We start from the raw sequence: 12,508 nt of genomic DNA, 5'->3' as shown, positions 1-12,508 counted from the left end.
AGCCCACGAGCCACAACTACTGAAGCCCACACGCCTAGAGCCCGTGCTCCGCAACAAGAGAAGCCACCGCAATGAGAAGCCCGCACACCGCAATGAAGAGTAGCCCCCGCTCGCCGCAACTAGAGAAAGCCTGCACGCAGCAACAAAGACCCAACGCAGCCAAAAATAAATAAATAAAATAAATAAATTAAAAAACAAAATAAAACATACATAGCATAACATTTATCATTTTAACCATTTTTAAGTGTACACTTTAGTGGCATTCACTGTGTTCGGATTGTTATGCAACCATCACCATCACTCATCTCTCATCTTCCCATCAGAATATCCCAGTGAAATGTTGTAAGTGTGGTGGATCTTGGGGGGTAGAGAAGTAATAGATAAGGGAAAGTTTGTATGATTTAGCACTAGGAATTATAATTGCACTCACTGTCAATTGGCAACTTTTTCTGTGATGGAATGCCTGAGGGGACTCAAAAGGGTTCATGGTAACATGAGGAACTGCTGGAATTTATATGTTGAGCATCTGAACACATGCCAACAGGGAGGGAAGGATTGCTCTCTCATCTTCCTGGGAACAAAACAAAACAAAACGGAACAAAACAAAACAAAACAAAACAAAACAAAACAGGGCTTCCCTGGTGGCTCAGCGGTTAAGAATCTGCCTGCTGATGTAGCGGACATGGGCAAGTCCCGGTCCGGGAAGATCCCACATGCCGCAGAGCAACTAAGCCTGTGTGCCACAACTACTGAACCTGCGCTCTAGAGCCCACGACCTGCAACTACCGAGCCCACGTGCCACAACTACTGAAGCCCGCGCCTAGAGCCCGTACTCTGCCACAAGAGAAGCCACCGCAATGAGAAGCCCGCGCAAGGCAATGAAGAGTAGACCCCGTTCGTCACAACTAGAGAAAGCCCGCGCACAGCAACGAAGACCCAACACAGCCAAAAATTAATTAATTAATTAATTAAAAAAAAATCTAAGATTTCACAAGAGTCTTATTACATTACATATCAAGTTCTCACGGTTGGTGAATCTAATTTGGAAGGACAAAAGTAAAGAAGCGCTGTTTGTTGGCTGGGATCGGAGGAGATGGGGGGATGACGCAAGTGTGCCTCAGCTCCCAGAGACGGATTCTGACAGGCAACAGGTGTGTGGGGGCTGATACCGTCCCTACTTCTGAGCCGAGTGCCTTCAAGAGCCAGCATGGCGCGCACGTCAAAGATTATGGCCCCTATAGGCTTGCGTTTCTGACAAGTTTGGCCACAGAAGTGCTTGCAGTGACTCCTTAGACACCAAACTTTGGCGCTTCTCAAACCTAAGCATGTAGGGATATGTTAAAAAAATGAACCAAGAACCATTATATGTACAAATATTATTAATGCCTTTATCTTACAGGTGAAGTAACTGGGATCAGAGAAGTTAGGTGATTTGCTGAGGTTCACAGAGCTGGCAAGCCTCAGCGTTAGCTAGAACCAGTCTCTTCATTTCAGTGCTCATTTCATTCTACCACATTGTTTCTATTCAAAAGGTTGACACTGTCTAAAATGTCAGATGATTTCCTCTGAATCTGTTTCAGAATTCAAACAATTTCAGCTTAAGCATTGCACGATATGTTCCAACGTACTCATTAGTATTCATTTTCCAAAACATTTTTTTTTTCTCGAGCATTTATTCCACTTTCTTTGGCACTGGTATCCTTGCTTCTACTGCTAGACCAACTGCTTTGGGTAGAGCTGACACCCCATCTAACTTAAGAGTGACATGAAACTCAGGCCTATCATGACCTCAGAGTTTGATTCAGGGATAGGTACACTTTCCATTCAGAGTCACTGTCTCACAAGGAGACTTTTGCTGAGAGTGTTGGGAGGGGGCGGGGAACCTCTTTTCTGCTAGAACTTCTAGCAGGGAGGATGAATGAAGTCAGGAGCTTGAGGCCACTTTGACTATAAAGGAAGCCAAGATAAGGAAAGGCAGAAATGAGAACTGGAGAAAACCTGAATCCTAAAGATGTCGTTTGAGTTCCTAAGCCAAAACACGCATTAAACTAGAACTTCTTTTTCTTTTTTTCTTTCAGTTATATGATCTAAGAGATTTCCCCTTTTGGTTAAGCCAATTTGAGTTGAATTTTCTGTCTTTTGAAATAAAAAGGTCCAACTAATATAACATTGTTTTGATTGTTTAGAAAAAATAATTTTAGGAAGGAAGAGGATGGAAATCACTAGAGAGTAAAATTTTAAAATATTATATCTAATTATGAGTCAAGAACTTGAATTAGTTAGGACTGCTTTCAGCTTCAAGTTACAAAAACAACTAAACAAGAAGGATCTAAAAACAACTTAAACAAGAAGGATATTTTTGTTTTCATATAAAAGAAGTCTAGAAGCAGGAAAGCAAGGAAGTACCAGGGTTGGTTAACTCATCAGTGCAGTATCATTGAGGACCCAGAATCCCTTCTGTGGGCATAGATTGGGACTCTGAGACTTAGAATGAAGGCATTTGGATTCAGACAAATCTGAGAAACTTGAACCCTCATGTCCCCCTTAGATTCTTCCTTCCTTTCTTTCTTCCTTTCTTCCTTCCTTTCTTTCTTTCCTTTTTTCTTCCTTCCTTCCTTTCTTTCTTTTTCTTTCTTTCTTTCTTTCTCTTTTTCTTTCTACTTATTTTAAAAGTTTAAGACTCATAATAAGTTGCAAAAATAGTATAGAATTCCTGTGTACCCTTTGCTCAGTTTCCTCCAATGATAATATCTTACATAAACATAGTACCTTGTAAAAAGTAGGAAACTGACATTGATACAGTATTAACTCAGATGTAGGCTTTATTCAGATTTTGCCCGTTTTTACATGCCCTCCTTTTTTTTTTTTTGAGTGTACAGTTCTATGAAATTTTATCATATGTGTGGATTCAAGTAACTATCACCACAGTCAGGATTCAGAACTGTTCCATCACCACAAAGAAACCCTTGTGCTGCCCCCAATAGTCATACCCTTCCCTCAGCTCTAACCCCTGGGAACTATTGATCTGTTCTCTATAACTTTGTCACTTTAAGAATGTTATATACATGGAATTATGCAGTATGTAATCCTTTGAGATAATGCCCTTGAGATCCATCCAAGTGGCTGTGTGCATTTCATTCCTCTGAGCTTTCTTTGCCAACCAAAATACTCCTTTTCCCCATGTCTCAGGAGACTAGCTTTCTATTTATTGAAGACCCTGTAGTGAATTCATCTGAAGTAGTTCATCCTCTGACTTGGGAGAAGAAAGATCATGAGCGCCATCCCCACCCCCCTCACAAAATGCAAGATTTTTCAAATTTATATTGTCAGAGACCTGAGAATATATAGGGAATGGATTCTCCAAGTGCATGACAAAAAACAAAAAGCAGAACTTAACATTGGACTGGGATGAATTTAACATGGGAGCACTTTCCAGAGTTTTCAGATACAATGTGTAGTTCAAGCAGCAGATTGGTTGATAATGGTGGCTTATTTTCAGTAGGGTGAGAGGCCAAAACTTCCCTGATATAATTTCAAGGAAGGAACCCAAAAGCTTCAGAAGCAGGAAAAATTGTCCCAGAGGACACTCTTTTTTTTTTTTTTTTTCCCCAGAGGACAGTCTTTTCACTAAGACGTTGAGAAATGCATTGATTAGGGGATCACTAGCGTCTTTAAAAAGCTCACTGATGGCTGCCATCTATAGGTCAGGGTTGATGGTGGGAGATTTCACCATTTAAATAGGTTCCTTGATTTCAAGCCACAGTAACAGGCCAGGTGTCAGTGCTTAACCACCAGAGACTAGGTGAACGCAGATACTAAGATGGGCCAATAGGACCAGAGTGGCAGTCAGAATGCTTTAACTCACATTAGCTCCATGGTGGTGGCTATTAATCACAGTGAATTAAATAGATGGGCACCTCACTTAAATACTTTTAGATCTATACAATCAGAAAGATTCTAGCTCTGGTAGGCATAGACCTGAGTCACCACAGTGAAGAGCCATGGTCTTTCATCCAGTGTGTGGATATACGCCATTTCACAGGTTCTTGAATAGAGAAGAGGTTGGGTCTTCTTGAGAAAGCCCTGTGACACAGCCAAAAATTTATCCTATAACTCTCCTTCCTTTTTTTCTCCCTCCCCCCAAAACCAGCAGCCGCTTTCCAGCGTGAATGGGCACTAGGGAAAGGGAAATTTCTCTTTTAGGAATTTCTATATTCTGGCTATGAGTATGCCAATCCTTGTGGGCACCCAAGTAGCCACTGGAATCCACTGGTCAGAGTGGTAGCTTACGGAGGTCACGTGGTTAATCCAGTTTTGGCTCCAGCACACCGTACAATGATTTCAGGGAACTAACTATGGTTAGTTCCCTAGTTCCTGAATGCGTAGTTGGAAGAGACATACTTGGCAACTGGAAGAATACGCATATTGGCTCCCTCATCTATGGAGGGAAACATAATAGTAAGAAAGTCCAAATGGAAGTCCTGTAACTGCCCTTCCTTATCAAAACAATAAACCAAAAGCAAATTACATCCCTAGGGAGTTGCAGAGATTAGTGCAACCATCAAAGACTTGAAAAATGCAGGGAGAGTGATTCCTATCACCACCACCCCACCATTTAAGTTGCTCTTTAGCCTGCAAAGGAAGATGGCTCTTGTGTATTATTACAAACTTAATCAGGTGGTGACTCAATTGTAGCTACTGTTTTTAGGTGTGGTCTCTCTAATGGAGCATATTAATGTGTAGCTCCAGCTATTGCTGATCTACAAAGTGCTTTGTTCTCAGTACAATTCGACAGGCATCATCACAAACATACTGCTTTCATCTAGCAGGAGCAGCTGCACATCTTCAATGTCTTTCCTCAGGGCTATGTAAAGTCTACTGCTCTCTGTCATAATCTAGTTTGTAGAGACCTTGATTCCCTTACCATCCCACAGAACATCATGCTGGTCCATTACAGTGATGACATTATATTGATTTGACTTGGTGGGCCAGAAGTGTCAAGAACCCTAGATGCCTTAGTAAGACGCATGAATACCAGTGGATGGCAGATAATCTAGGAAAATTTAGATCCTATCACTTTGATGAAGTTGCCAGGAGTCCAGTGGTCTGGGGCATATCAGAATATCCTCTGTAAAATAAAAGGCAAATTGTACCTTTAGCTGCTAAGAAAGAGGTAAAAACACTTGAGTCTTTTTGTATTTTAGAGACAAGATATCACATTTATATTGCTTTGTATAAGCCAGTTTTGAGTAGTTCCTAAAATAAGAGAAAACTCTGAAGCAGGCCCGGACTGCAGGGCAAGCTTCTGTCATGTGGGCCATATGACCCAGCAAGGCCCATATGTTACATATCTGTGACAGACTGTCATACAATATGAATCCTCTGTCAGATGTTGATAGTATAATGCCAGTGCAAAACTCTAGGGTTCAGTTCAAAATTATGCCCTCTTCTTTCAATAAGTATTCTCCCTTTGAGAAATAGCTCCTGCTTTCTTCTAGGTTGTGGTTGAAACTAAATGCCTGACCATGGAACACCAACTGAGATATGTGCTTTGAACATGTGACCAATAGATGGTGCTCCCATAGTCATAATCAATAGGTTCAGGAATCAAGGGGTTGACATGGCTCTTTTCATTCTTACACTAGTAGATAACCACCTGGAAAAATGTTTTGATTCCTATTCCTACACCTGTGTGTTTTACTGGTTATAAGAACTTATTTCCCAAGTGAGGAGTGTTTCCACCAGAGGATACCAAAATATTTCTACTGAATTGGAGGTTGAGACTGACACTTGAACATTTTGGGTTTTTCAAACCACTAAACCAACAAGCAGAGAAGAGAGTTAACTGTACTGACTGAGGGATGGGTCCCAATTATTGAGTGGAAATGGGATTCTTGCTACCGAAAAGGTTAAGAAAGGACTGTGTTTGGAATCTAGAGATTCTTTGGGGGTACATTTTGGGATAGTTCATTTATGTTCCAGTAAAACTTAATGGTAGACTACATGTATTAGTTAGGGTTCTCCAGAAAAACAGAACCAATAGGATGTACACATGTATACACACACATCTTCATATATATAATATATACAAATATATAAAATATACTATTAATGTATGATAATATATAAGTAGACACATCTTTATATATAATGAAGAGACTTACTATAAGGAATTGGTTCATGGATTATGGAGGCTGAGGAGTCCAAAGATCTTCAGTTGGTAAGCTGGAGATGTAGGAGAGCTAATGCATGAAGTCTGAGTCCAAAGGCTTGAGTACTAGGAAAGCTGATGACAGGTGTAAGGTCCAGTCTAAAAGTCCACAGACTCAAAACCCAAGAAGAGTTGATGTTTTGGGCTGAGTCCAGGGCCAGAAAAAAACCCAATGTCCCAGCTCAAGTAGTAAGGCAGGAGAAGTTCCCTCTTATTCAGACGTTTTGTTCTATTTAGGTCTTCAATTGTTTAAAAGAGGCCCACCCATATTAGGGAGGGAAATCTGCTTTACTCAGTCTGCTGATTCAAATGTTAGTCTCATCCGGACACACATACACTCACAGATACACCCAGAATAATGTCTGATCAAATGTTTGGGTACCCTGTGGCCCAGTCTAGTCGACACATAAAATTAATTATCACAGTACAACAACCCACTAAGAACTGAGTGAAGTCCTTCAAAAATGAAGATTTGGACCACCTGCCAGGCATGGGACTACAGTCAGCTGACATGCTGGCAGAGGGAAAAGGAAATGTGGGCTGTGTAATGGAAAGAGGGAGTTATAAATATCAACTATGGTATTGTGAGCAGTAACAGAAATGAGGACAGTAACAGCTATGCTTATTTTCTTCCTTTCTTGTTGTATTAGTTTCCAAGTGCTGCTGTAAGAAATTATCACAAACTTCGTGGATTAAAACAACAGACATTTATTTTTTCACAGTTCTGGAGCCTAGAAATCCAAAATCAAGGTGTTGTCAGGGCTGTGCTCTCTCTTTGAAGGCAGCAGGGAAGGATCGTTCCTTGCTTATTCCTGGTTGCTGGCAATCCTTGGCATTCTTGTCTTACAGGAGCATCACTCCAATCTCTGCCTCGGTTGTCACATGGCCTTCGTCCCCATATGTCTGTGTGTCCAAATCTCCTTTTCCCTTCCCCTGTAAGGACACCAGTCATTGGATTCAGGGCCCACTCTATTCCAGTATGATCTTAACTTGATTACATCTACGAACACTCTTTTTTCAAGTAAGGTCATATTCATAGGTATCAGGGCTTATCTTTTTGGAGGACGTAATTCAATGTGCAACACTTTTTTTTTTTTAAACTTATTTATTTTTCATTTTTATTTATTTAATTTATCTTGGTTGCACCAGGTCTTAGTTGTGGCATGTGTGCTCCTTAGTTGCGGCATGCATGTGGGACCTAGTTCCCTGACCAGGGATCGAACCCGAGTCCTCTGCATTGGAGGGCGGATTCTTAACCACTGCACCACCAGGGAAGTCCTGTGCAACACTTTTTATGCATAAGACCAATTACTTTCCTCCTTCTCATTTCCCAGACTATTTTTTTTATTGAGGTATAAGTGACATACAACCTTATATTAGTTTCAGGTGTACAACTTAGTGATTTGATATTTGTATATATTGCAAAATGATCATCAAAATAAGTTAACATCTGTCACCACACATAATTACAGAATTTTTTTTCTTGTGATGAGCACTTTTGAGATCTATTCTTGTAGCAACTTTCAAATACACGATATGGTATTACTATCTATAGTTGTCATGCTGTACATTACATCCCCATGACTTATTTATTTTATAACTGGAAGTATGTACCTTTGACCTCCTTCACTCAATTCACCCACCCTCCAATCACTGCCTCTGGTAACCACTAATCTATTTTCTGTAACTATGAGCTTGTTGTTGTGGTGTGTCTACTTTGGAGAATACTAATTTAAACATCTAGGGATGCAGAAGATGATCTATTGGAGTGAAGGAAGAAAGTATGAAAACTTTCCTATTTCTTTGGTATCTTATCCTCTTGTAATTTCTATTTTTGAGTATGTTATATAACACTTAACATGCTAATACATATATAAGTTATACATTAATAAGTACACATATTGGAAGTACATGTTCAAAAATTTTGTACTGAAAGGATGTATGATCAAAAATATTTAGAGACCATTGGCAAACTGAATTAATTTAAGGGCCTTGAAATAGTCTTAGCAACATAATACTGTTATAAATTCACAATGTATTTAATAAGGGGATGGATGGATAAGAGAGTGTTTAATATACAGAAATTCATCCAGTATTATATGGGTTATAGTTTTTGCTTTTTTCTTAACTTCCTCTGACATCCTGGACAAGTTAATCAGTGCTGGCCTCATTTTCTTCTTATCAAATATGTGGATTAGGTTAATTTGATTAATTGTGCTCAGTGGTACTCCAGAGGTTTTGATGAGTTTCTGCAGAGCCCCTGCAAAGGCAGGAGGAAGGGAAGACTACAGGCAGGTACCAGCCTTGCTATATTGCTGGACCGTCGGGGAATTCCTGAATTGCTTCATCTAGAGCGCCTAGCTCCCGTTATAGGTCAGGGTAAGAACAGAGGATTTGTCAAGCGGCGGGGAAGGGATGGGGGAAGAAAAGAAAAGAAAACCACTGGGCTAGATCACCTCTTAAGATCCTTTTCCGTTTTAAGGACAAATGAAATTCAAAGTTATTATAACAAATCTCTGGTATTGAGAATAAAAGCCTGTCTAAATATGAGATGATGTCTTCATAAGTATAAAACTCCTGGGTGAGATAAACACAAACATATGGAAAGCCATTATCAATAGACTGAGTTTGATGTAAAATGCAAGGTTGCACTATTGTCTTATCATCTCAGTTGGCCTTTCCTCGAGTTAGCTTACTTTACAAAGTCAACCACAGTATAACTTGTGCAGTGGCTATATTTTTTTCTAAAAATCTTTTATCAACTTATTAATGCATGTGATCAGTTTAACTGGTGAACAAGAAAAGAAGGAAACCAGAAAAGAACCCAGAGAGAAAAGAAAGAGTTGGCAGAGAAAGAATAGCACATTTAACACTTCCAGGATGAAAATGCTTTGAAATAGACTACATATTTGGCTGTTTATTTTGAACAAATATTTTTTTTTAAACTTTTTTTTTTTAAATTAATTAATTTATTTTTGGCTGTGTTGGGTCTTCGTTTCTGTGCGAGGGCTTTCTCTAGTTGCGGCGAGCAGGGGCCATTCTTCATCGCGGTGCGCAGGCCTCTCACTATCGCGGCCTCTCTTGTTGTGGAGCACAGGCTCCAGACGCGCAGGCTCAGTAGTTGTGGCTCACGGGCCTAGTTGCTCCGCGGCATGTGGGATCCTCCCAGACCAGGGCTCGAACCCATGTACCTGCACTGGCAGGCAGATTCTCAACCACTGCGCCACCAGGGAAGCCCTGAACAAATATTTTAACTGCTTAGTTTCTAAAATAAGCTCTGTTTGGCCTTTGGGATTCCATATTGGTATTTTCCTGTTTCACTGACATGAAAAATTAAGAACATTTATTTCACTACGTAATTATTCACTGGTTACTCTTTTTTTCCCCCCCACTGGTTACTTTTTAACACCCTCTTTCTTTCCACTTGATTATTCGATCCTGCTGGAGTATTCCTTGTTCCCTTGACTCTCAGGAAAAGCACTAGTATGCTAACAGTGCATCCGTGTGGGCTGTGAACCAATGATTTTAAATCCTACGCACCATGATGTTATTTAAGTAATGGCAGCCAGAAACCACCCTTACAGTCCTCTTATTTTGTTGTGTTTCTGTGATTGGGGGCCGAATTATGTAATGGATGGGCAAGATGTTGTTAAAATGGGCAATATGCTTGTGAAGTCTTTCCCAGGAGCTTGTGCTGTTTGGAGTCTACTTACCACCCTGACTCCACATAAAGGCAAGACACACATCATTCAGTAACATTCTGCTCAGTTTAGAAACACATCACTAATTACCTACTGTGGTCTGAAATACTTTCAGTTTACGTATACAGAAATACAGGTTGCCCTTAATCTATGTCGTAATCTGTCCTATTCCCCACCCCGTTAAAAAAGAAAACTACATAAACACACTACTATATATAAAATAGATAACTAATAAGGACCTACTGTTATAGTACAGGAAGCTCTACTCAATGCTCTGTAATGGCCTATATGGGAGAAGAATCTAAAAAAGAGTAGATATATGTGTATGTATAATAGATTCACTTTGCTGTACACCTGAAATTAACACAATATTGTAAATCAACTATACTCTAATAAAAATTAAAAACAAAAAGACTAAAACGTTATGTAGTCCCAGATTCACACTTAGTACATGCAGGTACGCTACAACTTGATGAAAGACTGACCTCACCAGAGGTAACCGGTCTCAGCAGCCCAGACCACATCCGGATCCTCACTGGCTCCAGTCTCACCTCAAAATCGGCCAGACGCACTTCCTTGCCCCGCCCCTTCCCTCACAGCCAATGGGACGCGCGGCACAACCGGTCCGCAACAACTCCAGGGAACCGCCCCTCCATCGTCCCAGACTGGGGCTGGGCGTCTGCCCCTTAGCGTTTACAGGACGTGCGCATGCGCACCCTCACAGGGCCCTGGCGAGGCGCTTAGGAAGCGATTTTCTTCTTTCTTTCTCCAGTCGCGCAACTCTCCAAGACCCTTCCACCGTACTGTTACTGAGGAGCCCTCTCCTAATCCCTCAGAGAACGTGCTGCTGCGGCCTTCGGTGCGCCAGTACCCGGATGTGGCGCCGCTCTCGCCCGGCGGGGACTCTGTTGCTGGGCGGAGCGCGGCGGCGTGCGCGGGGGCAGAGAGAAGGGGGCCCCTGGGCCCGGGCGCTCGCCGGACGCCGGCAGGTACCATCACTGCCCACGGGGGAGGAGGCGGCGCCGGCGCTCGGGCGTCCACCCCGGAGCGAGGGCCCGGGGGAGAAAATAGGCCGGCAGTTAAGCTTGCTCCCCGCCGCCCGCGCCGTCTCCCCGGGGCTAACCTCCCCCGGCCCCCTGTGCGCCCCGCGCTCCCGGTCGGGGGAGAGCGTGGTCTCCTGGCGGCCGTCGCTGTAGCCCGGCCGGGGAGCCCGGAGGAAGCGGGGGAGTCCCCGCCCACGGCCCCCTCCTCTCTGCCCGCCCGCCGCCGCTGCCTCGGAGCTGCTGCAGTCCGGCCTCCAGTCCGAGCGGGGGGCGCGGCGGCGGCGGCGACGGCTGGGGAGCGGCTGTGGGCTCGGCGGGGACCGCGCCGCCGCCCCCGTGAGTTATTCTCACGGCCCCCGGGGCTCGCTGCCGCCCCCGCCGGCGCCGAGAGTCCGGCCCGGGCCCAACTCTCTCACGGGTCCCCCGGCGGCGGCGGCGGCGGCGGCGGCAGAGCCCACCGCTCGGGCCCCGATGAGTAACTCCAGGAATAACCGGGTGATGGTGGAAGGGGTCGGGGCCCGAGTGGTGCGCGGCCCGGACTGGAAGTGGGGGAAGCAGGACGGCGGCGAGGGCCATGTGGGCACGGTCCGGAGCTTCGAGAGCCCCGAGGAGGTGGTGGTGGTGTGGGACAACGGCACCGCCGCCAACTACCGCTGCTCCGGGGCCTACGACCTGCGTATCCTGGACAGCGCGCCCACGGGTAAGCGGCGGCCACCTGGCCCGGGGCCTGCGCGCGTGGGGGCAGGGGCGAGGCGGGGTGCGGGGGCGTCGGGCGGCCTGGGAGAAGCCCGCGGTGGAACGCCTACCGTGCAGCGCCTGGCTGGAGGGAGCAGAGAAGGAGCCAAAAGGAATTTTAGGTTCAATACCTGGTAAACAAAAACTTGCAAAAAAGAGCTCTCTTCTCTTTCCTCCGTCCCATCCCCAAGGGAAATGATGGCTGCACCGTCACGGGGATGCTTTCAAGCCTGGAAGGCACAAAGCACCGTGAAGACCGCAGACACTTCCCCTCCTCCTTCTCCTCTAGGGAAGGGGTCTGGAGAGGCCTGTCTAATAAGCCTTTGAAATTAATCAGCCACCGAGTGATCAGTGTCTGAAGGGAGGCTTGCCTTGGCATATGGTGTTTAGTTGACCGGTTACAATTGCCGAGGGGCCGTTGGTACCTCGGATTTGTTGCGATACCCTTTTTTCCTCCTCATCTAACACATAGAAAGACTTGGAGTTCAGTAGCTGAATGCTGCTACTTAGTACCCTGTGGAATGATTTTTCATTTTAATTGTTTCGTTGTGTATCTTTATACCAATAGAGGGAAAAACAGCCTAAGCTGTTGAACCCTTTCTTTGTGTTAAATATTCTTTTCAAGTGGAAGATAGGTATAGGGGACACCTGATATCTTTTAACGTCTCAGTTCATTTGTAAGGTTATGTCAGAGACTTATGCGTTAACACAGCAATGAGTCAGTGTCCTTCTTGATTCACCAAATTTCAGGGAACTGTTTGTTATTGACTCTAAAATTTTTATATAATATGATAAACTGAAAGCTTGCTCTCAAAATA

At 43.8% G+C, this 12,508-nt stretch overlaps 1 protein-coding gene and 1 long non-coding RNA gene across 4 annotated transcripts in view; one reads left to right on the top strand and one right to left on the bottom strand.

The window, feature by feature from the left end:
• Nucleotides 1-6,907: 6,907 nt before the first annotated feature.
• LOC309640290 lies at nt 6,908-12,506 on the bottom strand. Its single transcript, XR_014252167.1, has 2 exons — nt 11,822-12,506; nt 6,908-7,144 (listed from the first exon to the last, which is right to left on the bottom strand). It is a non-coding gene; the product is annotated as an uncharacterized lncRNA (long non-coding RNA).
• MIB1 (MIB E3 ubiquitin protein ligase 1) overlaps nt 11,423-12,508 on the top strand; it is a 125,740-nt gene continuing 124,654 nt past the window's right edge. For all 3 annotated transcript variants that reach the window (XM_082418615.1, XM_082418614.1, XM_082418616.1), the window contains exon 1: nt 11,423-11,655. In XM_082418615.1, coding sequence (XP_082274741.1) covers nt 11,427-11,655 — 229 coding nt within the window. In that variant the 5' untranslated portion in view covers nt 11,423-11,426. The remainder of the gene's footprint in view (nt 11,656-12,508) is intronic.

Source organism: Balaenoptera physalus (assembly GCF_965194825.1).
Source record: "Balaenoptera physalus genome assembly, chromosome: 12".
Lineage (NCBI taxonomy): Eukaryota > Metazoa > Chordata > Mammalia > Artiodactyla > Balaenopteridae > Balaenoptera > Balaenoptera physalus.
This window is presented reverse-complemented; position numbering and strand designations above follow the sequence as displayed.